This window comes from Melozone crissalis, unplaced genomic scaffold (genome assembly GCF_028551555.1).
Source record: "Melozone crissalis strain CALT ecotype California unplaced genomic scaffold, PUWL_Pcris_2 ptg000027l_1, whole genome shotgun sequence".
NCBI classification, from domain to species: domain Eukaryota; kingdom Metazoa; phylum Chordata; class Aves; order Passeriformes; family Passerellidae; genus Melozone; species Melozone crissalis.
In genome coordinates this window covers 35,583,698-35,610,639 of record NW_026535805.1, presented here as the reverse complement: position 1 = coordinate 35,610,639, position 26,942 = coordinate 35,583,698, and the positions used below count along the sequence as shown (strand labels likewise).

General features: G+C 39.9%; 1 protein-coding gene across 1 annotated transcript in view; it reads left to right on the top strand.

The window, feature by feature from the left end:
* The first annotated feature begins 5,650 nt into the window (after positions 1 to 5,650).
* SYNJ2 (synaptojanin 2) overlaps positions 5,651 to 26,942 on the top strand; it is a 55,778-nt gene continuing 34,486 nt past the window's right edge. The window contains exons 1-4 of the mRNA XM_054280644.1: positions 5,651 to 5,723; positions 14,053 to 14,323; positions 16,714 to 16,939; positions 25,423 to 25,506. Coding sequence (XP_054136619.1) covers positions 14,220 to 14,323; positions 16,714 to 16,939; positions 25,423 to 25,506 — 414 coding nt within the window. The 5' untranslated portion in view covers positions 5,651 to 5,723; positions 14,053 to 14,219. The remainder of the gene's footprint in view (positions 5,724 to 14,052; positions 14,324 to 16,713; positions 16,940 to 25,422; positions 25,507 to 26,942) is intronic.

The window sequence follows — 26,942 nt, the reverse complement described above, 5'->3', positions numbered from 1 at the left end:
GAAAAATCAAGAAATCAAAACTCACTGCAGGAAACCTAGTTGCATATCACTAAACCCCTTAATCTGCATAGTGATGTGATATCAACAGAAGAGTTTTCTGTTCTGCTGTAAGTTGAATAGTATTTTTGAGGATAGGAGTTTGTTTTCCTTCTCTCATGATGTCACTGTAGGGTGGAGGGTAAAATTCACTGTTTTGAATTGAATGACACATTTTGCTGGAGGCTTTTTTTCCCCCCCTATCTGCTGGCAATCCTAAAGCTTCCAGAAGGATGGGTGAAAGCCTGGGACAATTCTTCCAGGAATTCTCTGAACTAGAAGATCCATATATTCTGCAGAAGAAACTTAAAGTCATGAAGGATAAAGAAAAATTGTCATTGATTTAGAAATTTTTGCTTAATACAACAGGGAGTATAGTTAGAGATGCTATTCCTAGTTCAAACACGTTACAGTTTCAGTGGTTTGCAGATGAAGTGAACTGCACAAAGTAGTTCTGGATTGCTGTCAAGGCAATTGCTAAACTAAACTAAGGCTATGGTGCTGAAAATATGGTGATTTAACTTTATTATGGCAGGTAGTTTCAGTGAAAAGCTGTCAACAGGAGTGCTCTGCTATTGAATTTCAGCATAATAATATGTTTTCTCAAGGGCAGAGCCAAAGGCTGCAGAGATTTTTTTTTTTTTGCAACCTCTTTGATTCTGCAGCTGTTTTATAAAGGATATTACATCACCTGTTATGTTAAATCCTAAATGACCATGGTGTCTGGAAAGTACAGAAGTTCAAAGCTGATACAGTGTGTGTTTTTGCAAATATGTCTGAGGTTTTTCCTGACTTTTACCCACAGATCTGGGAAGTTAGCCTTTACTAGAGACAAACTTACATATAGTTAAGGTGTGTGTACACTCTGAGGAGGAGCTCTGTGCCTCCTCTGCTGCTTCACTTGCAGGTGTGTGTGTGGTTCTCTGATGCAGCAGAGTGAAATCAGGGTAAAGCCTTGCAGAACCAGGAAGTAGCAGTTATTTACCTGTGCTTTATCTTTTCCTTCTTCTGTACAGAAAGCTGTTTCTGTGCTCTATGTACATTCACTGTTTACAATTAGCTTTGCTTTTGTGGTTATGTGAAGAACTGTGCCACTGAGTGGGGTGTGGAAATCAAGCACCAATACTTGTGTAAGTACTGTGAATGCATTTCTAAGCATTCTATCCAAAACAGTGAGCCCTCCACCATGGCTCATTTCTACTCCTACACCCAAATATTCATACAGCTAGCACAAACTTCTGTGAAGTTTTCTGTGGTTTAGTGGTGTTCAGACTTTTCCATTTGTGGAAGCAGTCTCCAGAGCAGCAGTCCTGTCTTCCTTGGTTATGCTGGCACTGGGCACTTGCAAGCTATGGTTTCTCAGGCTGAATATCACTGCTTTAGATGATAGGAAAAAGTGTGTGTTGCAATTCTTTCACTATTGTCAAAATGCAAACTGGGTGCAGAGAGGAGGGAAGATGTGTTTGTGTAAGTGTAGAGTGTTGATTACAAGGCTTGTTTTCTATGCTAGGAGACAAGTAGTGGTTGTGATGGATGAATTCTTTGTAGTGGTTATGTCTGTAGTGACTGCTGCAAGTTTCTATGCAAATATGAGTCATCTATGGCAGAAACCACATAAAGATAATGGCCAAGCTTCAGAGAAATCACTTAGGGACTTCCCTTTTATTTTTGTGACTGCCTGTAGCAGCATGGAGCTGGCCAGTAGAAACTTGGTGGTTTCATTAATCCATTATTCTTTGATTGTGAATTAATATATTCATATATGCACATCCAAGTATGCAAACATTGTCTCTCACTAGGAGCAGATTGTTCTCAATCTAATATAGAAAGCCAGGGAACTGGTCTTTCCAAGATGCCAATTTTCTATTTTGTTCATTGTCTTTTCAACCAGAAATGTATCTTACTAGAAAATTAGTAAATACATTGCTTAATGTTTTAACTATTTGGATTGTCTTAACTGTAGCTCTGGCCACAGACTTCTTCCCAACTCTGCACTGCTTGGCCTGTATGGTGTTTCTGAATACAGTCTGACTTTCATAATGCCTGTGTAGCTTGGATAGAATGTGAACAGGAAGATTTTAGAGGTGAAAGATATTGAAAATACAACAAAATAGTTTAAATGTGTCTGCAGATGACTGAAAACACAATTTGGAGGTAATCATCTAAACTCACATCACAGCAGATATTGGACTTATTTCTAGGTAAGGTGCTTATTGTAATGTATATACAGGAGTTTGGGTATGAAACTTGTGTTTGATTATAGTTTTCCCCTGTTTCTGGGGAAAGTTCACACCTCTTTCTCCCAAATGCTAAATGACACAAATAAAGCCATCCCATAACACCAGTCCTATGTTTCTTAAAGTACTTAGAAATATGCTTGATATTACATTTTTATAGCAGTACCCTACAGCCAAGCAGGTGACTATTTCCAGAATTGGGCTGAAAAATCACAAGGGAGAAACAGAATCTATAACTCAGTCTCAGACTCTTTTTATTTTATTTTTTTTTTCAAGAACTTCTCCTTCATTTTTATCATGAAGTTGCAGGTATTACTGTGTCTGTCCTTAGTGTTGGACTTGGAATTTTGGTACCTTTCTCTACCCTCTTACTCCAGTCCCTGACCTTTCTGGGGTCCATATGCTTGAGAGTTGTGCTGATTCTTGCTGAAGTCTGGGGGTTCAGCCCTAAGGAGGGATTGAATGAAGGAAACTGCATATGTTTGTTTGGCCAGTTCCTTCTAGCTGGTAAATTGAAATTGCAGCTTTTACAAGCAAGAAGTCACACTTGGTCAGGCCATATGGTGTAATGTAGTTGTATATCTTTTCATGGTGTGGGGATTTTTGGCTCCGAAATATTTTATGCATGGAAAACATCACTTTTAATTTATTATGTTGCAGCTTGGTTTCATTGAATTATTGCATGCCTCTTGTTTTACAAGGGTTACAGTGTTTCATAGAATTATTTCCCTTTAACTCTTATGTCAGTTTTCAGTGACACAAGTAGCACACAAGTTTTTTCTCTGTGTAGCCACAGTCTTTCTGATTCTGACTCATGTCCTAGCATTCCTCAAATGCCCTAGGAGATCTTTTAGGTTTTGATGACAGTTATTTGAGATTTCAATGAGATTTTGAGATTTATAAATACTTCTTTTTAATAACAGGATATGAACCTGGCTCAAGCCCTCTTCAATAATGTGCTTTGTGCAGCACCAAGGAGTTTAACAAGACAGGACGCTTCAAATTCCATTGGTATCTTTAACAAAGGGAATTTACACACACCATGCCCCCAAATGTGGTCCATAGGCACTAAGACATTCTGGCTTCTCTCTGCATGACCCACAGACATGGCTGTGTCTGTTGAGTGTCTTCCTTTCCTGCTCCTTCCTTGCAGGCAGCTCTGCTGGTGCTGCTGTGCAGGCACAGGCTCTGACAAGTGTCCTGCCTGGAACAGCAGCGTTCCTGTACCAGGACTGCCAAAACTCAGCTCTTTGGCTGCGTGTTTAGAGCAGTCCTGTGCCAGCTGCTGATGGGTGTGTGATGCCACTGGCTTGACCTGGGAAACTCCAGTGGCTTCCATACATGCCAGTGGCAGGTACTTCTTGCCAGCAGTGGAATGAGCCATGTGTTGCCTAATTCTACACTGCAATAAATTCCATTCTTTTGGATTGTGCTCTTACCAGACACTCTAACAGCCAACTTTCCAGCTTGTAATTCTATTTTGAAGAGCATTGCCATGCTTTTGAAGTGACTTTTGAAATGCTTTCAGGTTGTGCCTGGCCTGCAGCTTTATGAGCTCCCACATCTGTCTCAGATCTGAATCTCTTGGTGTTTCCCTTGTTTTAGATTTCTTCCTAAAGCTGGAATGTTTGGAGCAAGAATTTTGGTTTTGGTTTTCCCTTTTTATTTTAAAGTAGCACAATTATTTTAGCGTAGACAGCTTTTAAAGGAGGGTTTAAGAAAAAATTTAAGAAAAAATTGTCAGTATATTGTTGCTGCTCTTTTATACTTAGTAAAGATGCCATGGAAAGTGAAACATCACCTTTTTAAACCTGCTTTTTTTAATACATAAGAAAGCCTTGATAGGGAGGTTTTTTTCAAAGATAGTAATGTTGTTATAGTCTATCTAAACTGGTTTTGTGAAATTGAGTTTTTTTAAATGCCTGAGAACTGAGCTTGCTGAGTCTCAGCCCTTAAAATGTGTCATTACTGAGTATTTAAATCATTACTGTCCAGAGGTTTATGTTATGCAATAAAAATCACTTTATCCTCTGTCTGCTGCTTATGCTTTGCTTCACTGGTGTGTGTGGTATCAACATTTTGCTAGTTTCTCCGATTTACTCAGTGTTCTAAGAAAGTAGAGTAAGTAAATTGCGAAACTATGGTAGTAAAAACAAAATTAAGAAAGAGTTAAACAAGTCTTCTTTATTTGTCACAAATGCAAAAATTGAGATAAACATGTTTTAATTACTCTTGGGGGTTGCCTCTGCTAAGGAATTTTGCGAAAGGAATTGTCCTTCATTTCACTTCAAAGTGTCAGCAATATATGGGATATTTATTTGTTTTCTGTGTTTCTCACTGAGCTCTTTGCCTCTTGAGAGTTATAAAGAGAAGTCTCTCTCTTTGCTCTTCTATCATCCATTGCAAGCAGTTCAGTTTGTCCTTTTTATACCCAGAGGTTTCAGGTTTTAACTGCTGAAGTTAATTAGGAGCATAAGATTGCATATTATTAGCAAATCTCTGAAAGTATTATGTTGCTGTTTATCTGTAGTTCAAGAAGTAAAAGGACATTTGAGGGTTACAGTCTATTTTCCTCATTTGGGAGATTAACCTTGCTCCTCATTGGGAAATATATACAAAATGAAGTCTTACTCATTCAGGAAGTATGCTGGTTTTATGTTAAAGTAGCCAGTGGCAAGTTTGATCTGTGGTCTGGCTTAATGTCTAAATGTTCAGTATGTGCCCATTGAATGTGCTTGTTGCAGAAATGCACAAATACAACATGACCATCTGACCCTTTATTTATTTAATTAACTAATTCTTACTTCACTAAAATATGTGTAATTCCTCTTGAAATCAACATCTGGTGTTGTGTCTACATCAAATCATGTTATCTTGCATAAAAAATTCCAGTTCTGTCTGGAATTAAACTGAGTCTGGAAGTATAAACTCTCTCTTTTTGTACATCAAGACATATCAATATATTATCATCAAGCTATTACATTTTAGCTTATGGCAAGACTGATTTATTCTTGCTCTTATTTTAGAACAGTGTAAAGTTTACATGTGCTCATGTATTTATTTATTCTGACTTATGTGGCATCTGTACCATAGAATAAATTTGTTACTAACAACCAGGTTGATTTGAAAATAGAGTGCTCTTTTTTCTTTTAGGGTGGTGTGTGGAAATGTGCATTTCTGTCCCATCATGTTTTAATCTCTATAGTTTTACAGCATTTTAAACCTACCTTTGCACTGTAGTCTTGTTGACTGAGAAAAATCAACTTAGGTAGCATTGGTTCCTATGCAACAGGAATAAAAGCAATCTGAAAATTTTATGAAGACTGGATAACTAAGTTTCCTGCCTTTCTCTTTATTCCTTAGCTCCAGAAGAAAAGGATGCAATTAAAGGACAGTATGAAAAGCTTGTGGATGCTTTCGGCTGCTTAGGAGAGCTTCAGCTTAAATGTGGTAAGTCACCATCTGTATGCCTGAGATTATAAAATGCCCAGACAATGCTAAATGACAAGTGGCTAAAGTTGTCTAATTCCTTAAATTGTGAAAGCTAGTTGCACTTTGTCATGTACAGTCTTGAAAATATTTGTTTCTTTTTCTGTTTTGGGCCAAAACCATATTACTGAAAGATGGATGGATTTTTTCTTAATTTGTTTTGTCTGACATTCTTAGCTGCCTGAAGATAATTGCCATTCTTCTTCCCCTACCACATTTGTCCAAGGCAAGCTATGATTTCTTAATTCTTCTCTTCTTTAAGGATCATGTTTAGACACTGATTATCATGGTCATCTGAGAGTACAGTACTGCAGATTGCCAGTTCTTGCTGTAATGCCTAATTGCCTTTAATCATACATATGGATAAGGATTTGCAGAAGAGGGCCTCTGGCTTCAATTAGTATAGTGAGAAATGTTTATTGTCATCAATGTAAATTTTGGTACAGTTTGGGAATCTTGATTTAGCAAAGGACTTGTCATTACACTGCCTGCAGGAATGTTAATGGAAATAACATGTTTTAAGAAGAGAACTGCAGTGATTGATTTGAAGATAATAGGGCCTTACACAGTGCTTAAAAATCACAGATGATTTAGATGCATAAATAAAAAAGCACTGTACGTGTTGTTCCCGGGCTGGTACAATGAGCCCTAATTTTCACTTGGAGAAATGACAAGACTTTTCCATGTAACTTGATGCTTGGTCAAGGAGTCTACCAAAGGGAGTAGTGGTGTGAGCACTGGTGTATTTAGGCCAGTAGATATAACTGTGTAGTTTTATACCCTGCTTGCCATTTTGCAGCCTGAAAACTATGGCTTGAAATTGACCTGAAGAGGCAACTGCAATCTGAAGAACTTTTGTGTCATAATTTAAAACTGTAGGTCCTTCTAGTCTTTTTTAATGAATGTGGACTTTTTGTTTGTTTTGTTTCTTGTGGAGTTAATTAGACATTTCTCTGGAGATTTAAATCAATTTGCTAATGTAATTTAAAGCGGAGGACTCGTGATTAGTTTTTCTTGGCACATGGGTCTGTTTTTCTTCATAGAAGTCTAATGAATCCTGTTGTAGTAATAAAGGAATGTAGCTATTTAATCCAATCTCTTCAAGCTACATATAAGGGTAGTTTTTGTATGTGGTGGGAACCAAATATATCCAATTTTTGTCTTCATGTTAAAAGGTGAATGATTTCAAATGGGCCGTGAAATATTCTCAGCCTTACTGTTTCTCATGTCCTTATTTCTTCTCAAACAACATATGCTTAACTTCAGTGCTCTGAAAGTGTGAGGGTTTTTCCTTTCTGAGCTTTGTCACTGTACCTCTGCCTTGTTCTAGTATTAATGACAAGTTCTGGTAGAGGACTTGCTTTGGAAGGGATTGTTAAAATTCAGTGAAAAGTCAGAGGGTCATGCTGTAATGGTAAGTGAAGGTAAGCAAACCTTTTCTGCTTCTGAATGTTTCAAAAAGCAAAGATACATGTCTGCTATCTCACTATTCAAGACGTAGCCTGAGTTTTTGTCACAGTCTGGTTTAGACTTTCCATCTTACATGTGAGTTCCATCCCTTTAGCTGTTGCTTATGTAGAAGATTAACACTACAAAGTAATTGTACTGGGTTTGTGTAGCAAGGTTTTGGTAGCAGGAGGGGCTACAGCTGTGGCTTCTCTGAAAAGCTGTCAAAAGCTTCCCCTGTGTCCAATGGAGCCAATGCCAGCAGGCTCCAAGACAGAAGTGCTGCTGGTCAAGGCTGAGCCCATCAGCAACAGTGGTAGTGCCTCTGGGATAACAGATTTCAGAAGAGGGAAGAAAACTGCCCAGCTGAAGCTGGAGAAGGGCAGAGTTAGAATATGTGAGAGAAAGAGCTCTGCAGGCACCAGGGCCAGCGAGGAAGGAGGGGCAGGAGGTGCTCCAGGTGCCTGAGCTCAGATTCCCCTGCAGCCCCTGGTGCAGAGCATGGGGAAGCAGCTGTGCCCCTGCAGCCCATGGAGATCCATGGTGGGGCAGAGACCCACCTGCAGCCCATGGAGATCCATGGTGGGGCAGAGACCCACCTGCAGCCCATGGAGATCCATGGTGGGGCAGAGATCCACCTGCAGCCCATGGAGATCCATGGTGGGGCAGAGACCCACCTGCAGCCCATGGGGTCCATGATGGAGCAGAGATCCACCTGCAGCCCATGGGGTCCATGATGGAGCAGAGATCCACCTGCAGCCCATGCCAGAGCAGGGGGATGCCTGAAGGTGGCTGTGACCCTCTGGGAGGCACACTGTGGAACAGGGTCCTGGAAGGACCCATGCAGAGAGGAGCCCATCCTGGAGCAGGTTTACTGGCCAGATTTGTGACAGTTTGTTCCAGAAGGTCTGCACCTTCTGTGAGGGACCCACTCTGGAGCAGTTTGTGAAGAACTGCAGCCCATGGGATGGAGTCATGCTGGAGAAGTTCAAGGAGGACTGTCTTCCATGGGAGGGTCTCCATGCTGGAGCAGGGGAAGAGTGTGAGGAGTCCTCCCCATGAGGAGAAAGGAGTGGCAGAGACAATGTGTGATGAACTGATCACAGCCCCTATTTCTCTTCCCCCTGTACCACTGGGGAAGAGAAAATTGGGAGTAAAGTTAAACCTGGGAAAAAAGGAGATGTGGAAGAAGGTGTTTTCCTCATTGTCCTACTCTGTTTTGATTTGTGATAAATAAAACTAATTTCCCCAAGTTAAGTCTGTTTTGCCCATAACTGCTCAATGATGTCTCTCTGCCCTTATCTCGACCCATAAGCCTTTCATTTTATTTTTCTCCCCTGCCCAGCTGAGGAGGGGAGTAACAGAACAGCTTTGGTGGGCACCTGGCATCCAGCCAGGGTGAGTCAAACGACCACAGGAATGCAGTGGAGCTTTTTCCATTTTTGTATAATGTATTTTAGCAGCTGCTAACAAAGGCATAATTTGCCAGCTCTTCTCTGGGCTTCAGTGGTTGCATAGACTTTGTTCAGAAGTATCAGCATTTTTTCTTACTACTGGAAACATACAGACCATAAGTATTAAATTAACCGAGACTATTTGTGAAAATACATTCCACTGAGATGTTAAGAGTATATTTGTAGAGCAGAAGGGAAAACTTTCTGCCAAGACATGAAAGATGTCTCTGAACATTTTAATTAATCTGTAAATATCGCTACTTAGAAATCCAAATAAATCACATTGTATGCCTGCCAAAATAGATCATGCTTTTCACAAGAAAGTAGATGAAATATGTGAAACTGACTCACAAAGTTAATGTTTCCCACCAGTAATAACATTCACTTGTATGTACTTATGTCTGTTAACATGACTCACTAAGTTCTTTTGCTTTCTTTTGTGAGATGGATGGCAGCAGAATGAATTGTACAGTGTCTCTGAGCTGTACCTCAGCCAAGATTTTGCTGCCAAAGAAGATCTAGCAGTGACAAATACATCTTAAGCAAAGTGTTAAAAGAGCTGGCTTTACAGTGTTTTTTCAGATACTGTGATGTCAGGAAGAGATGCATACATAAGGGGATATTTTAACACCATCAGCACATAGGTTGTTTGATTTAATACAGCTGCTGTATTTGGGGAGGCATTCTGAATTCATGAGATTGTGTATATATTCTCACTCTTGTACATATACAGTGTATAGTTGAAAGGAAGATATTTTGAAAAGGACAACTAAGTACCTGTCTTCTGTTCCTTTTGCACATATCCTAAAAATGTGGTTGTGTTTAGAAGAAAGAGAAAGAGGAGTATCTTTGAGACTAAAATGATAGTTTGGAAAGTCTTGGCTCTTTTCATAATTCTGTTGTAGATATACTCAGGAATTTTCAGCTAGGTGGTTAGAATGTACTGCTCTCCTGTGTTCTGTTGCTATTTTTGAAGATAGATGAGAGGCAAAATTGGTTTTCAGTGGTCTACAAAATGGAATGGAGTATGTGTGGAGTGGAAATGGAAAAGTCTGAGGGAATACATGACTGTGATGAAATGGAGAAAGAGCAAAAATTGGAGAAAATTATTTTGGAAAGAAAAGGCAGTCTTGAGTGAAATAGTTACAGTTAAGAAGGACAAAATAAGAATTGAATATTGGACTCCTTTTCACTGTAGCTCAAAATAGACAACATTGAAATCATCCCCTAAGCTGCAGGGGAAACAATTGCCTTGAGTTGTGTAGACAGGTTAAATACAGAAACTGCAGCTTATTATTGTACAGTGTGACGTACCAGAACTGCATTTCCTGTTCAACTTGGATAAAGGCAGTTGGTTTCACAAGAGCATTTGAAAAAACGGATGGAAATTATTATTGTCTTGTTTCTGTGCTAAATATTCTTCATCCTCTGCCTCTGTTGTGCAACCTAATAAAAGGGCATTCAGCTCATATCACTGTGAGCAAAACATTTCTTACATTTCTTCAAAAGTCTTCTTTACAGATTGTTGTAGTGATTGATAGCTGTAATAGGGCAAAATAATGATCTTGGTCACAATACATGAACATTTGTACCCATTTATCTGAAATCAAAGTTTGGCCATAACTTTGAAATATTTTTTTTTTCTTTAGTACTATATGTGGGTCTTGCTTTTTCATAGATGTGTTGCTGTAGAAAGCATGACCAGTAAGGAACACTTCACTTCTTGCTCTAAAATTATTTCAGAGATTTCTTTAAAACATTCCATGTTGCATCCCAAGGACAGGAAGGACATTTCTACAGTTGTGACCTTCAATTGAAGTTCTTACATTCCTAAATTACTTTCTTCTATGTGTACAGTTTAGAAGGCTAGTATTAATGAGGATTTTACTTTAAACTACTTGTGTAAGTTAAAGGAGAAATAAAAATATTTTTATTTTCCAAGGTGGGGTATGGTAAATAGTCTACAGCTGACGTGTTTGGTGATTGGTACCAAGAGAAACTGACCTGAAAAGGCAACTGAAATCTGAAGGACTTTCATGTTATAATTGAAAACTGTAGGCCCATCTAGATGTTGCTGGTAAAGAAGGGAAGACAAGGAAAGCCTTCTCTGTGTTTAGCTATATAGCTTAGTGGTGAGTAATTTCTTATACCTTAATGGAAACATGACTAAAAGATCATAGCACAGCTGTGTTTTGGCAGCATTAATTCTGCTGTGCGAGGTTCTAAAAGGGTGAAAGGTTGACAGGAGCATTACCTCCATTCAGAACCCAATGGCTACGTCTGTGCTGTGAATAAAATGGGGAGGACACAGGCACAGAGCATAGGATATTGTGATCAGCTTGTTCCCTGTGCCAAGAGGACATGTGCATCAAGCAGGGATCTTCCTCCTACAGACAGTGCAGTGATAGCCCAGAGCTGGTTCCCAGGACCATTGTCCAAATACCACCTGGAATGAAAGTGCTATCAGAGGATGGGGCTTGGGACTTTTTTGCAAGGTACAGATTCAGAGAGATTTGTGTTGAGCTGGGGCTATGATGTTATAGGGTTTCTGCATTGTCTGTTTTGCAGCAAATGCAAATCCTGAGTCATTTAAGCAAATAAGAGAAGTTAGAGCTGTTCTGAAGACCACCTCACTCACAGCTGTTCTGAAGACCACTCACTCACAGCCTGGGAGGACCAAGTAGCAAAGCAGGCTAGCTTTAACATACCTTAAATCTCTCTTTTCATCCTTTTCCTCCAGTTTCTGGGCTGTAAGTGTGAGCTCCTTTGCCAGCCTGTCTCTGTTCAAAGGTATCATGAGAAGTGCCTGGTGGTTGCTCTCTAATTTGGAGTACTGTAGAGAGATTATTCTGTGTGAATGGAACTGTAGAATGGCTCAAGTCAGAGGAGACCTTTATAGACCATCTACTCCCAATGCCCCTGTCATGGACAGGGACACTGCCTCTAGACCAGGTTACTCAAAGCCCCTTCCAACCTGGCCTGGAACACTTCCCAGGGGTGAGGCACCCACAACTTCCCTGGAAAACCTGTTCCACTGTTTCACTACTCTCGTTGTAAAAGAGATATATCTTCCTTATATTCAATCTAAATTTCCCCTCTTTCAGTGAAAAACTGTTGCCCCTTGTCTTATCACTACAAGCCCTTGTGAAAAGTCTCTCTCCATCTTTTGTTATAGGCCCCCCTTCAAATATTGAAAGGCTGTAATAAGGTTTTCCCTGAGCCTTCTTTTCTCCAGGCTGAACAACCCTGACTCTTTCCTGTGGAGTTGCTGCCCAGTGGCAGAAAAGTATCACAGCTTTGGAAAACCAATCTCCTTACACTTCAGGGAAAATGCAATACCTTCTCAGGCATGATTACTTTTTTGGAGCTTTTTAGCTAGTGATTTAAGGGAGTAGAGATGCTGGACCTTGCAGTATGTGGATAAGTATCCCATTTGGGGGTGAGTGGTTGAGTGGAGGAGATAGTAAAAAGAGTTTATAGTCTCTGGTAAGCAAAAGTAAGTTTCTAGCTAAGGCAAATATTCCTATTCAATTCCTTCTTGAATTAGAGGATTATTCTGTTTAGATTCAGTGATTTTCCACTGGTTGCAATGTCCTGCAACCAGGACAGAACCACAGGTAACAAGCTCTGTATTATTAAGCTTTTGTTCTCTTTGGCTAATTTAATGTTGACTTTCTCATTTGATGTCTTCTGAACTGTGTAGGAAAGCTTTACGTCACCGAAGGCAATGAAAGTACTTGTACTCTTTGTTCAGCATCGCTGCCAGGCAGCTCTCCAAGTCCTTCACTACTGTTTTTTTGTGACTAACCAAGCTGACTGATATTAAGGCATGCTAATAGTGTTTCTGTGTATTGCTTCCAAAGTCTTGTGAGTGAAGGTTACTTTGAGCTGATCAGTTTTGCATGGTTTCAGCTAAGTCACAGAAGCTTTTGGCTATCCTGAGAGACTGCTAACTCCTCCTAACCCTTTCTGGAGGCTGCAGGGCAGTATTTGGTCAGTTATGGACTCTTGTGGTGATAACTGATGTGTCTCCTCTTTTTTATTCTTTATAATTACACAAAGTCATGTGCAAAGGAGGAATAAACTGTCAGTATTTCTAGCCCTCTGCTGCGATATCACAAGCACGGAAAATATATGTCTTGAAAGCACTCAAGAAGGAGAACACAGCACAGCGTTGTTACAGAAAGAAATGTGATGAACAGAGCTTTCTAGTAAATACCACCTACACTGGCCTTTATACAAAACTGGAGTCAGCAGAACAGAATGAATAAGATCTAATCTCCCACCTTGTCCTGCCATTCCAGTCCCACGTGCCTACACAAATATTCTGGCCCTTCTGAAAACCACCCCTAACTCTACCTTCTGTAGCCAGCCTGTTATCTGAAAGCAAGGACTCCCCTACTGGTGTTTCAGAAAAAGAGTAGTTGTTGTGTGAGAGCTGGTGTGCATTTCCAGACAGTGGGTCATGCTGGAGGGTTGAAGAGTGATCCTAAGTGTTCCCTTTTGTGGTCTGAAGCCATATTGTCCCAGATTGTCACTGTGCCCTTTGCTAATTAACTTGCTCTCGGCAGGTCAACTGTTGGTTCTGCTGTGCTAAATTAATAAATCTTGGCTCATTTCCACCTTTTCTTACTAGCTAGAGTGACTAGGATGACATTGTCTCCATTTCAGGCCAATTTAAGTGAATCAAGCAGTTTCTTTGTAGCAAAACCAGCATTTCCAGAAAAAATTGTTTTACTGTTTCTTAATTACCAGTTCAGAGAGAATGAGCAGAGGTGGAGATGGTTCTGTGTATGAGAGATCTGATTACAGTGATGTTCTCCAGCTCCAAATTTATCTTTTAGCCTTGGGGCCCTGAAGTTCAGCTGCTTCGTGATTTCACAGTTATGGCAGCTGTAATTGTTTTAGTGATAGCTGAGGTTGTTGTTGAATCATGTACATGCTTTAGTGATACAAAAAGCAAAATCTTAAGAATTGGTAATACTGAAATTTTACAAATGTCTGAACATGCCCAGCTTCAGCTGAAGCCAATAAAGAATCTGAATGCTCTATGTTCTGTAGGGTGATGAAATTGACTTTTTGAGTATTGTTCCAATGGTAAGCACTTTGCTCTTCATAAAGTCAGTGGGGAAAACACACTCTAGTGCAACAAAGGATGTCGATGGAGAGGTGTTATGGGATATTGTGCAATTGCAGTCACTTGTCTGCAGTTAAGAGGAATTCAGAAATGTGAAGAACGCGGCCTGCGTGCCTGTTTTTCCTGTTTGTTCTCTCGTGAAGCAAAGACGCTGGCCTCTGCTGGAGCCCTGTCGGCACTGCATGTGACAGGACTGATGAGGAGCCGAGTCCCCCTGGAAATAACCCTTTTGTAACTGTCTGTCACTTTCTAGGTAACGCTCGGCTGCACTTTCTGGTCCTGGTGACAGGCTGTACGTCGGTGGGCAAAATCCTGGATGCTGAAGTTTACAAAATTACTGCAACAGATTTCTGTCCTCTCCAGGAAGAAACCAAGGAAGACGAGCGCGTTACTGCCTTGAAGAAAATACTGAACTCTGGGATGTTCTATTTCTCCTGGCCTAATGCAGGCTCAAACTTTGACCTGACTGTGCGGGCTCAGAAGCAGGGTGATAACAGCTATGAATCTGGTAACTCGTTCTTCTGGTTAGTACTGCGTGTTCTACCTGAGTCTTCTGTTGTCCCCACCTGTATCTCATTGCTCAGACTTTCTCAGAGGGAAGTGAACATGCGCATTTCAGGTCCATCTCCCTTCATTTCATTGACATGTCCTTTTACAGGGCAGGTGGCTTTAATGAATTCATGGGAACTTGTGTTTAATTAAAATTAATCTGATAGTGAAGTGCCATTATAAAATGACATATTATGCTTCAAAGGGGGAAATACCAGATATATATTGCTCATACTACAGAAACATCTCTTCTATGTCATGAATAGTTTCCCCTGCAGTCCTTTTAAGTACTTTTCTTTAGAGTTATCTAATGGAAACCTGTGCTTGAACTGTTCATAAATCCCATTGTTTGCACTGAAGTATGTGTTATTTTTTAGAAGTAGGTGTTTGAAGTCTGTAGTTTATTGTTTCAGTAATGTGCACTAGTTTTTATGTTGAAAACATCAATATTAATATGTTTACAGCTCAGTGCAAACACAAATCACACAAAACAAAACTGCTGCAATACACAACTCTGTGCTTTTTACTTTCTTGTGCTTATAAAGCAAAGAAAAGTTATCTCATATTGTGGTAAGTATTGGTTGAGGGGAAAAGGGAAAACACAATGCTGGGTTGATGTAGTTCAGTTTGTTTGCTTTGCAAGTTTTGGCATAATGCTTGCATTTCTATACCCTTCCCCACCCCCACCCCTTCTTTTTAAACAAAAAGTCACACAGCAGGCATAGCTGTTCTGGAAATAAATGAGGGTTTGATGTAGGTGGAAAATAACTGGTGGGGTTAAATGTGAATGTGCTGCTAGAATGTGCAGTGAGGCTTGTGGCCCAAAGTAGGTGAATATTAAATAAGCAAAAAAGTTCATAATGGGTGATAAATTAACATGAGAGAGCAGTTCAGTTAGGCTAAATAATCTTTCTTGCTATGATGTGATTTTGACTGGTAAGATTTAGTGGGTTGACTTTAAAACTAAAGAAAGATACATAATAAATACTTGCTTTCAACTGTGCTAATGATGCATCCCTCTCCAAAAGGTGACCAAGCATTGTCAAGTCAGACACATGGCAGAAATTTGTTGTACTCCAATGATGAGACTGCTAAGATGACAATATCCCATAATAAAGAACATTTAAAACATCTCCTTTTCCCTCTACTGTCTTTTGAAACTTTTTTCTTGGAAGAGAAGTATATTTGCTGCTTCTGGCTAATCCAGAAGTAAATTCTGAAGAGTTTCCATTCTGCAGTATGTTGTAGAACAGGGAAAAGTGGTGACAACATCACATTAAAGGCAAAAAATTGCTCCAAAAATTTATCTTGAGGTATTTAGGTGATATGGGAAATTTCAGACAAAAAAATAGATGCTTGAGGAAAGTAAACAATGAGATAAATAGTTATACAATGAAAAGTGTAAGATGACCTTAGTTATAGGCAACGCAAACTGCCTGTTTAATGAACTGCAACAACAACAAACAATTCTACTGGAATTTGCCTGAGTGAGGACTTCCTATGCAAGTAGAAGTGGGAGAAAGAGGTGGAAGAGATAGCAAAAATTGAGCTTAAAAAGAGCTAAATTGAGCTAAAAAAAGGAGCTGCTTTTTCTGTTACATATTTAGATTAAAAATGTAACAATGCCTTGCACCTTTTTTGGTAAATGCTGTACTCTAAAAGAACAATTCTTCAGGGGTTTCACTCTCTTTTACAGATCCTCTATTGAGCAATGCATGGCCATAAAAGATATTTTCCTGGCCCTCCTATGTAACTTAAGGCACATTTTGAGACATGAAGTAAAGAAACACTTCATAATAAAAGAGACTAGATTTGTTAGTTAGACGTGACAGGTTTCTTGAATTGTTGATCTTGAAGGTTAGAACAGATGTTCCTCTTCATTTTAGTAGTACTTTTTGCAATATCTCCAGTGACTTACAGATCCAGTTTCTGCTTGGAATTTTTTTTTTCTGAAAATCCTGGTGGATTTTGAACCAGTTCTTCATCCTGTAGTGAATGCTAAGGTCCAGGCAGTACTTTTGTAAAAAAAGTGATTAGCTTGACATCACTGTAATTTATTAAAAGATTACTAAATATAAATTTCTGGAGCTGAAAGAGGTGACATTTGCATCTGAATTTATAAGACAGGTACAAGATATAAAGACAGCACCTTGGTGGCAGCTGTGTGGTTAAAATTTGCCACGTTCAGTTCAACATAGTAGTTCACAAGGGTTTCTTCTCGATATTTCCTGGGCAGAGATAAGGTACAGCAGAAAAGGGGTCATAAAACATTACTTGATTAAATTAGCGATTGTTGTCAGGTGGCACCCATGCCTGTCTGTTTGTTTTACTCAGTAATGTCTCTGTATGTTGTTGAACCTTTCAGGAACCAGCTATTGCATGTGCCCTTCAAGCACTACCAGGTGAACTGCTCCGACTGGCTGCTGAAGGTGGTCTGTGGGGTCGTGGACATCCGCACTGTTTATGCTTCCCACAAGAAGGCCAAAGCCTGCCTCATCTCCCGCATCAGCCGCGAGCGGGCCGGTGTCCGCTTCCACGTCCGAGGGGTCAATGATGATGGACACGTGTCCAACTTTGTTGAGACAGAGCAGGTAAGTGCTTGTATCCAATGGCTTTGCATCATTTAGTCCACTCGTGTTTAATTGGGGCAGAATTTTCAACGAGAATTAAAGAAACTCAGCAAGATTTTTTTCAAACATTATTGCGTGGCAGATCTGTTTGTTCTTGTCCATTAAGCATTTCTTTGCAATCTGCTCTTCTTCTCTGTTTCTGACTTTTCCATTCACACGGTTTTCACTAACACTTTTCACTTCTTTCCTGAGTGTGAAAGTCTGGCCATTTGATACTGTAGTGAAATGTAGACAAGGGTTTTTAAACCATTCAGGAAGGTGTCTAGCAAAGATGCTAGAACCTCATCTTTGATTAGTAAAGTTCACTGTCAAATCATCTTTCTCTAGTAAAGAAAATGTTGAAAAAATAACATCATCTCAGAGTCAGCCAAATTCCAGTTCAACTAATTTTGGAGGAGACTGCTTTTATATTCCCCACTGGTATGTGGGGCATTCTCTCCAATGTGAGGTAGTATGACAGTTTTTATACATACGTGGTGAAAGCCTCATTTCCAGCTGATGCTGAGACAAATTATGTGTGTGAAATGCATTCAGCAGGCTCCCTTGATTGGCACAGCCAAACAAAACAACTGAGTCACTTGGTTTTATTGCACATGGTTTAGCTTGCTGCCTTGAAATTCGGCAAAAAGCACTGGACCATGAAGAATCTGAAGTCTTGTGTGCCAGCTGAAGTGAGTGCTTTCTTACTCAAGTACAATCACCTTTTCCTTTTGGAACTGAAGTAGTAATTACTAGCAGTCAGAACCATCATACAGAAATGGATCACTGTATAAACAGAATAGACAAATGGCTAGTAGTTTTCAACAAAGAACAGGGATTTGCTCCTAGAATTTGGTTGTTTTCAGCATCTTCTGGGCATATCTACAGAGCTGGATATGTGGTATAGATTGTATGTGTCTGTATATGTAGGTGCATGTACAATGAAAGTAAATTGCTTCTGTGATGCTCATAAGGGGAGCATGAAAGAGTGAGAGCAGCATGGAGACACTTGAGCTGTGTCATTGCAAGCCTGTGCCTGATGGCTGAGGAAGGCACCTCCTCTCAAAGGAGCCCACACTTTTGTGGGCTGACTGCACTAGTATTTCCTCATGGCAATGTGTGAATGTAGCAGCTCTCACCCAGTGAGCTCCTTCCTGTTATCCCACTGCATGGGCCAGGCATGCCTTCAGGCAACTGTTTGTCCAAAATCCAGCCGTGTTTGGGTACTTTCCGCATTTCCTCTAAGATGTTGTCTTTGTAACACTGCGTTAACCTTTTCACCTGGTTCTGCCTAAAGGCACATGTAGAGCTACCTTAGATTTGACAGTGCTTTGATCCTCAGGAGGATGCTTGGAGGAGTTGCAGATTGGTATTCCCCAGCCTGCTGGTGAGGTTTGATTCCCAAGAGGTGCTCAAAGCATGCCCAGTGTTACACATGTGACTTTCTGTCCAGTGGTCAGAGTTCTCTCTGGGCATGTGGGTGACTTTTTGCTCATGTCCCTCCTTTTCCTGGTTTGCCTGCATTTTCAGTTAGGCTGACAGTTTTCCACTTAGTGTTCAGGCTCCCACAAATTCTGCCTGTTGGATGTGAAGTTCTTCCCCTCTAGTGCTTGGGTCTCTAATGTCAGCCTTTGAATTCTCTGCTAATAATTCTCTTGTGTGCCACTGCTCCAAAGCAACTGCAAGTGAACTCTTGCAACATCTACACCTTTCTAGAAAGTCTGTCAGTGCATTGGGAGATACAGCTATGTCTGCTTACTGGAAAGTGGAATTTTCCTTTGGAACCTGGGGACAGAAGAAGGGAGATCTGCCATTTTAGGTGATACCTGGTACATTCTGCTATTTCAGTTGAGTATTTTCTTATGAATGTTAGTGCAAAGCACTAATCCTGTTACTCAGGATTTGAAGAATGTTCTCTTGATGAAATGCAAGGGAAAGAAAGTCACTTGGCAGTTGACTTATTATGTGAAATACTTTTGCTATCCTGCTCACTAGGTGGGTCAGAAGTAACTCATTTTATTTTGTTACACTCCTGGAGTACATCATGTTACAAATTATTAGCATGAAAAATAAGTTGGCCTTTGTATTTCAGCAGAAAACCTGAGGATTGGTCCTGGTGAGTGGCAAAACAGTACTTGATTGCTGATGCTTCCCTTAGCTGGGTCTGGGTCAAGCTTTTCATGGGAATTGCTGTGTTTTGTTCCCATTCAGCCATATGCTGAAGTGGGAAAACCGAAGGCTTTTAAGTGTTTTTTTTTCTACTGGGCAAGCCAAAGTGCAAGAGTGAAATGGCTTTAGGGTGAAAGGCTTGAGCAGGTTCAAAATTATAACGAGAGTTTGCAGTTTTAAAGGGTTGTGTGGTTTTGTTTGTTTTCAAAAGCCAAAGCAAAGAAGGAAAAGGTTGCTGTTACTAATGGTGCTAAACACGTTTTACCAAGCTGCATGTCCTAAGAAAGCAAAGTTGGGCTAACCACTAGGATGCCTGAGATCTAGTTCAAGCTGGCATCCTCTTGCCATTAGGAAGGAAGAGTCCAAGAATAAACTCCTACTTTCATAGTAAACGACTGACTAATCTCCTGTGAGGTAATATCTTGGCTGAATAACATTTTGTTTCCATTTGCTGGAGCCTGTACAGTGTAATGGTATGTTGGCTATGTGCTTTCATGGATAAATAACACCCTAGGATTCTGAAAACCCAGGACTTTTCCCCTCTTTGTAGGAATTGCTTCTAACATTTTTCTGTTTTTAGAAGAGGGAGAAACAATTAATCTTATCTCCAGGCAGCTCTTTTATGCATAGATGGTATGCTTTTGTCTCCCACTGAGTTAGCCTTGTGGCATTTCAGCTCTGCAATGAGTCATTTTTTTGTGGGCTCACTTAACTGCTCTGAGTCAGTGTTTGAGAAGAAAGGGGAAAAAGTAAAATATCTTCACTTTCTCTTTAAACAAAATAAGAACAACTTAGAGTATATCTTCAAGCTTTTTGATCATTTGTCTTGTGCCTTTATGAAGAAAGAAGAAATAAAATATTATAGGAAACACTTAAGGAAAAAGAAAATGAAGGGAAAAGAAGGCAATCCCTTCAATGTGTACTTTCAGATTTGCTGACAAATGTTTTGTAATGGGATGGTGTCCCTTTCTACTTGCAGTTCTTGAAGTATTGCAGTTAATTCTCAAGCAGCTTTTAAATCAGTCTGTTTCTCAGTTGTAGCTTAAATGTTTCCTTTCACCTTTTTTTCCTCTCCTAGTAATCCTTTGAAGTTGAGACTGTGTTGCATTTTTATAATTCTTTTCTTCTGATACCTCTGAGGAACTAGAAATGCTCTCTTCAATTAGTCTGTATGCCTGTTACTGTTTACATTTCAGTTCTTCTCCCAGTTATCCTCCAAAGAGTTACACTAAAATCTTAGTATGTGGTTTACAAGGAACAATTCTAATTAACCAAAGACAAATAAATTGTTTCAGTTTTTTCTCCTTCGTGGAATTGTTCAGTAAAGAAAATTGAAACCTTGAGAAAGCACTAAAAGGAAATTCCATGAATTTGAATTAACCTTCCCTTTCTTCCAGTTTCAGAAAAAAATGTCAGACATGGATTAAGGAAAATGATCCCTATTTCACAATACCTCCTAGACTGTATTGGATAGCTCTCCAGGAGAGGAATGGATGCAATCATGTGGTTGATTTATTTTCTGGATCAAGTTTTAATATGACCGCAGGCAGGGCAAAAAGGATTATTTTGGCAGATATATCCTTGGGTCCCGTGGTCTGAGCTAAAGGCACTCACAGAGAGGTGTGTTTAGGCCATCTGCTGTCCACACTCTCTGTGGCAGAGCTGGGGATCCCCCAAGCCATCTGAGTATCCATTTCATCAGGCACTGTGTCTCTGTGTACCCCTTGAGTTTGTAGTGAATTTTGCTGTTTGAAGTTGTGACCAAATGATTATTATTTCTAATGAAGGTGGGTGATGGAGATTAATGAATAAACTATTCCAAGCGATAGATGGGCACAGCATGCTGGGATCAGAACACCAGTGGCTTGACACAGATGTTTGCTTCTTGTCCAGAAGCTTTTTAGTAGTACCTGTGTTGTCATCTTATTGCAGGGGTTCCATACTGTTATCTCTTTACCCAAAAGTTCCATACCTTCTTGGTGTTTCTTGTGGACAGCTCCTCAGAGCACTGACTCATCTTCACAGAGCAGCCAAGTGACTCCAGTTCCTTCTCAAGCAGCCACCCCACTCTTTTATAGCACTCTTCTTCTCACTGGTTACAGCTGGGGCCTCTTAAAGTCAGGCCCGTTCCTAATCTTTGATAATTGGCCCAGCTGCAACTCCTTAGGGGTAAGATTACTTTCTACACTATCTTTATTTTCCTATAGTCTACAACCTGTGCATGAAGTTTGCTTACCAGGAAAGATCCTTGGATTGCAGGGGCAAGGTCTGGCCCTATGAAACAGAAGAGAAAGATTGAAAACTGTCCCATTGAACTGTCAGTACTATCACCCTTAATCCTGAGCTGGAGAAAGAAGCCATAAAGAGAGTCTAAGACCACAGAAGCTGAAAGAAAAACAAGGCAAATTCTAACACCAGAGGTCAGAAGCCAAGTAATCTATTGTTAAGGCAAAGAGGTCTTTCACATGGGTTAACTATATAATTGCTACAGTGCTGTCTGATGGGAACCTGGTCTGGATGTTCATGCAGCTGACAGGGTTGGATTGTAGTATGGGCCAGAACCCTTGAGATTAATGAAGTAGACCTCAAGTGTTTTGAGGATTGGATAGGAATGAACATTCTCCCTGGGGTACATAGGCACCAACTTGCTGTCATTTTGGATCTAAGACAAGAGATAAGATTCCACAAAGACAGAGATTTAGCAGGATGTATGAATCCTAATGAGCAAGTGTTGTCCAAAAAGTAACTGATTGTTGTTGAATTTCTAGGGAAAAACCAGTATGATCATCTTGTCCATGAGAAAAGGAAAACAGAGGACAGGAAAATTCTGGACATGAGGCATTTAACTTTTCTTTAAGTTTCTTGTCTAAAAGAAATGTTCATCTTTTGTCTAGTACCTTAGAAGAAGGGAAATGGCTCTGCTAGAGGACAGGGTAATAAAGTCAATACTAGAACAACAAAAAATTGGGATGGATATGTGCTTGTAGAAAACATAACATTGTGCACAAAAACTGATCAAGGCTGTGAAGAATACGAGAGAATATGTCCATGCATAAACAACAAATTTGGGATCTTTTCTTTATGAGTGTAATTTCAGTCTAAATATATTATCAGTGCTTATTTAATATTTCAGCAAATAGGGTTTCTTACAGTGTATGTGGCTGCTAAGATTATATCCATTCCTGATCTGGAAAGCTGTGTTAGTCTTTAAACCTGCTTTCTTAACAAGTCTGCTGGTAGGAAGTCTGTTGCCACTAATATTGTAAGATCAAGAGATGTGTACACTAAAAAGGCAGTGTCAAGATCAGGGGTCATGTTCCTTGGAATGGTGAATGAAGGATAGTGAGTATTACTGAAATTGAGGGAAGATTTGCACAGTTATAATGCTTAATGAAATGGTTAGAGTCGGTTTAGGAAGGAATGACTGGCAGAAAAGTCATTTTAATGAGTCTCCCACTCATTAAAAAAATATTAAGTCTTTTTCCAACTCGCTGGCAGCTTGGAAGAAAATAATTTTGGATTCATCTGGGTCATGAGAATGAGGTGAAAGGATTGTGAAAGACCAGAGAATTGCTCCAGAGAACAGAATGATGAGCCCTGTAAGCAAACAGGAAAAAAAGCACTTTCTGTGAATTACGGTGTTGGAGAGGCTGTGCTCCCAGTTCAAAAACCTCATCTGATTTCTAAAAGCTGCACGGCAACATACATTAAAAATGTCAGTTTCTTTAAAATGCTCTGCCATCATAAAAGAATCCTGTATTAGAACTCAGCTTCACAGAGGATCCCCCAGCCCATCACATCAAGGTTTAGGCATCCTGTTTAGGTTACAGGAATGATCAACTAGTTTGAATGCTTTGGTTGTTGTTCAGTTCTCTAAAGGGACAGCTTAATAGAGCAGAAAACAGAAGAGGTAATGGGTCAAAACCAGTGAGCAGAAAATATGAGTGGTGCTGGTAACAAACATCTGTTAACTCACTAATAAGTGGAATTAGAGCATCTGTTAATGCAGAAATAAATGTTTGGTCAGTATTTTTCTTCCATATTTGGCAGGAAGCAGATAAGTTATATATTCATGGTCTGTAACTGAGGAAATACTTTCCATTTAAACTGTAACTCAGAAGGATGTTAAACTGCAGATACTGAATTAGTCACTATCTATTTATCAGTGGGTCTAGAGATTTGCAGCTGGATGTCTAAAAGAGCTGGTCAAAGAAATACTTGAGCTGTCAGTTTTGCACTTAGGTATGGAAACAGGGACTTCCCAGAATACTGTAAAGAACATTTGATCATCTGTAGCAAGCTGTTTGAGTGGCCGTCTTGTACTTCAGGTAAAGCTTTGTCTGTATTTGTCATCCTTAAGTGTTTCATTTCTACTCAGTAATTGTTAAGATGATGATTGTTGCCAAAATTTTAAGTAGGCCAGTCCTGATTTTTTTTTGCACAGATTCAGGTTCATTTAGTATTAGTCAGGATAATGCTGGGACTGTAGTAGTGCTATTAATTTGCTTTACCTTGGAGTGAGCTTCTTTGGGTCCATGGCTATGAGTGAAAAGATGATTCATTGTGTAGAAGTCTCTGACTCATCTTGGCACGACCTATCTCAGGGAGAATGTGATAAAAAGGAAGAAGGTGGGGCTGCTTATTCCTCTCCTAGTCCAGCTGCAGAAGGAATGATCTCTTCTGAGCACAAATGTACAAAGAAAAGGCATACCAGTGTGTTGCCATGGAAATTTGCTCCTGCACTCAGGTGCCAATAATGTTCAGAAAACTTTACTGGGAGAGCATATTTTAGAGCCACATTGCTCAAACTGTGGCACAGGCCTTGCAAGAAAGCTCCTCTGAGCAACCCCTCTCTTGCAGGGGGTTGTGCTACGATGGCATCTAACAGAGAAGAGGGTTCTTAGTGCTTTGGTGAGAGATTAAAAAGATGGAAACATAGTTTTGCACTATGGCTGGACTGGCTATCCTTGTAGCACTAACATTTTGTCCATGATGAAGCCACTTAAATCATCTTAGTGAAATGGAGACAGTTTCAAGTGCTCTGCAAAAATATGGTAAATATTAGATAAATGTTTTGTCACCAATTTTATCTAAATATCTCTTTTTCACACATGTAGCTCTAAAAACTGTACATTGATAATGCTTATGAAGACAAGAGGTCAAAGTCAGGTACTTTCCCTGAGCCAGCCATTGGCCACATCTAGTGGCAAATCCAAAAAGACAAAAACACTTTGAAGCTTAGAGAAATCCGTTTTCATGTTCTGTTCTATTTTCAGAGCTCCTAGCCAGCTGGCAGCAGCTGTGCCAAATGATATGATGTGGTGAGAGTAGCTACCTGGATAACCTGGATACCATTCCTCCTCAGGGCTGCAGAGCAGGCATTGTCATGCATGAGATAACAGAGATGTGTATCATGTGTATCATGTATCCTCCGTGGAGAGCAGCCAGGATTCCACTGCTAAGTATAGGCCAGAGGAGGGAGCTGGGCTTTGCACAGTTGCTCTGTGGTCATATTCAATCTGAAGATAGTACCTTTTATGCTAAGTTAACATAATGTAACACTTGCACTGGGGACTGTGGATGGGGGAAGGCAAAAGGGGAAATTGGTCTTTGTTCTTCGTATGGATTTGACCCAAATCAGCTTGTTAGCAGTAGTCCTGAGACCACATAAAGGGAGAGTTTGAGGTCTGGTTGGGAAAAGAAGAATTTGGAACCTCTTGTTGTGAGCCCCCTTGAAAAGAAGCAGATCACATTGCTGCTCACTGTACCTCAGGATGGGAGAGGCAAAGCTGCTGGTTTCACAGAGTTTTATTTGGATTCTCTGACAAGGCACAGCATGCAGTGAAATAAGAAATGGTAAATACAGCAGGAGATAAGCTTATCCTCCACCTGACGTTACCCATCATCAGTCACAAGGAGCAATGACATTTTGCACAGTTGAGTTTTGTGAGAGGGACAGAAGGAGAGTGTATGCCTGGTCTTTCCGAGAGTCTCCACCAGCAGCTCAAATCCAACTTGATTGTGGGTGAAAGATGTGGTGGTGTTTGAAGTTTTCTCCTGTTTCTGGTGAGAAGTGAGTTGAATCTGCTGTGATGACATGAAAGCAAATACGTTGTGCTTTGTTCCACTGCTTGCGAGACTATGGAAAAGAGGCTGAGCGGTAAGTGGATACAGGGAGATACATGGTTTACTTTTTTTTCCCTTTGAGTTCAGTGTCTTTAGCTGTCACCTGATGAAGGGGCCTCAGGCTGACAGATCTAACTGCAGAACTACTTTCCTTTTTTGTATTTTTGCAGACAATTTACTTGGATGATGATGTCTCTTCCTTTGTGCAGATCAGAGGTTCTGTTCCACTGTTTTGGGAGCAAACGAGGCTTCAGGTAAAGAAATAATCAGAAAGCTTACCTTGCTTCTCTCTCTTGCTACTTACAATTTAGAATTAACATAAATATATATATATTATTTTTTAATATGAGCTTCAAAGCTCATTCTGCGGAAGTGATGAGCTCTTTCATTTTAGATTTGCCTTGTAGAAATTTTGTGTGTTTAGATAAACAGAACTATGCCAGACAAATGGCTGTAGGTGACTGAAGTTTAACATTTTTGGGTGTTTGAATGCCTCTACAGGGAACTGTTTGTAAGGGACTGTGTCCTGATGTTATAAACTGAAGCTTACAGCTATATCTTTGTAACATTTTCAGGTTTATTCCTATGAAATGCCTGGTTTTCTTGATGATATTGACCTCCATAATACAACTGGAGTGTTTAGGGATACCAGTGCTCTACAGGAGCATGCTACTGTGAAACAAAGTAAAATGTCTGGATGGTGTGTTTTTGAGGTTTCAGTCAAAAGGGTGAAAATGATCTAATCTGATCTTTTGTGAGTCAGAGATGTAGGATTTCATAACAAGATTATTGCATCAAATATATGGTCTGTGACTTGCAGCTTATATATACTGTTATAGGGCCAAATAAGAATCTTCCTAGCACACTTTGCATTCTTTTAACAGAGGGATAAGCAGCTGAAATCAGTATGCACATATATTTTGTGCGTGTTAGTAGAGAAAGTACATTACATAACTGGTTTTTTAAAGATACTTTAAAGGTTACATGATACTTTTTTTGATCATTAAACTAGAACCTATGTACTATTCAGAGGCACTGAATTTAGCACAAAAGGAAATGACTAAAAGACCCCTGTTGTCTTTCAACACCATCCAGTGCAATACTTGCTTCTTTTTATAAAGCAAGTTTGTCCATATGGTCCATATGATTGTGCAAGTCCTGCCCATGGTGTAGCTGTATCCATCATGTAGCACTGTTGATCTGTATGTTACAGAGCCCTCAAGCATTTTTGGCTATTGGGTAATATCTCTAGTTAAACAGAATTTTTGATTTTTTTTTTAGTAGGCCTGACTTTTTTGCCTAATTGGATTAGATTATATACTCTTACTCCTTGCGTGTGAATGTACTGGCACTGGTGTTAGAAAGAATTGCAGAAACCAACCTCATGAAAAACAAATAAAGATGGTGAAGTATAGGAAACAATGCATGATCCTATACATATTTAGGAGTGTAGCTTTTGGAGAGGAAATAAGCCCTCTGTAATAATTTTGTAACAGTAGCTACCATTCAAAAGGAACTTGAGGCTACTGTTGTTGACATCCACGTTAAAAGACCTGTTAGTTTGAGGGTATAGAATTTCATCCTTCATATTTTGAATCACTGTTCTGATACTTTTGAAAGAAGTCACAATACACAACCCATGGAACTGGCATAAATGTATCCCTCTCTACAAGGCAAGGGCAGTAAGAAT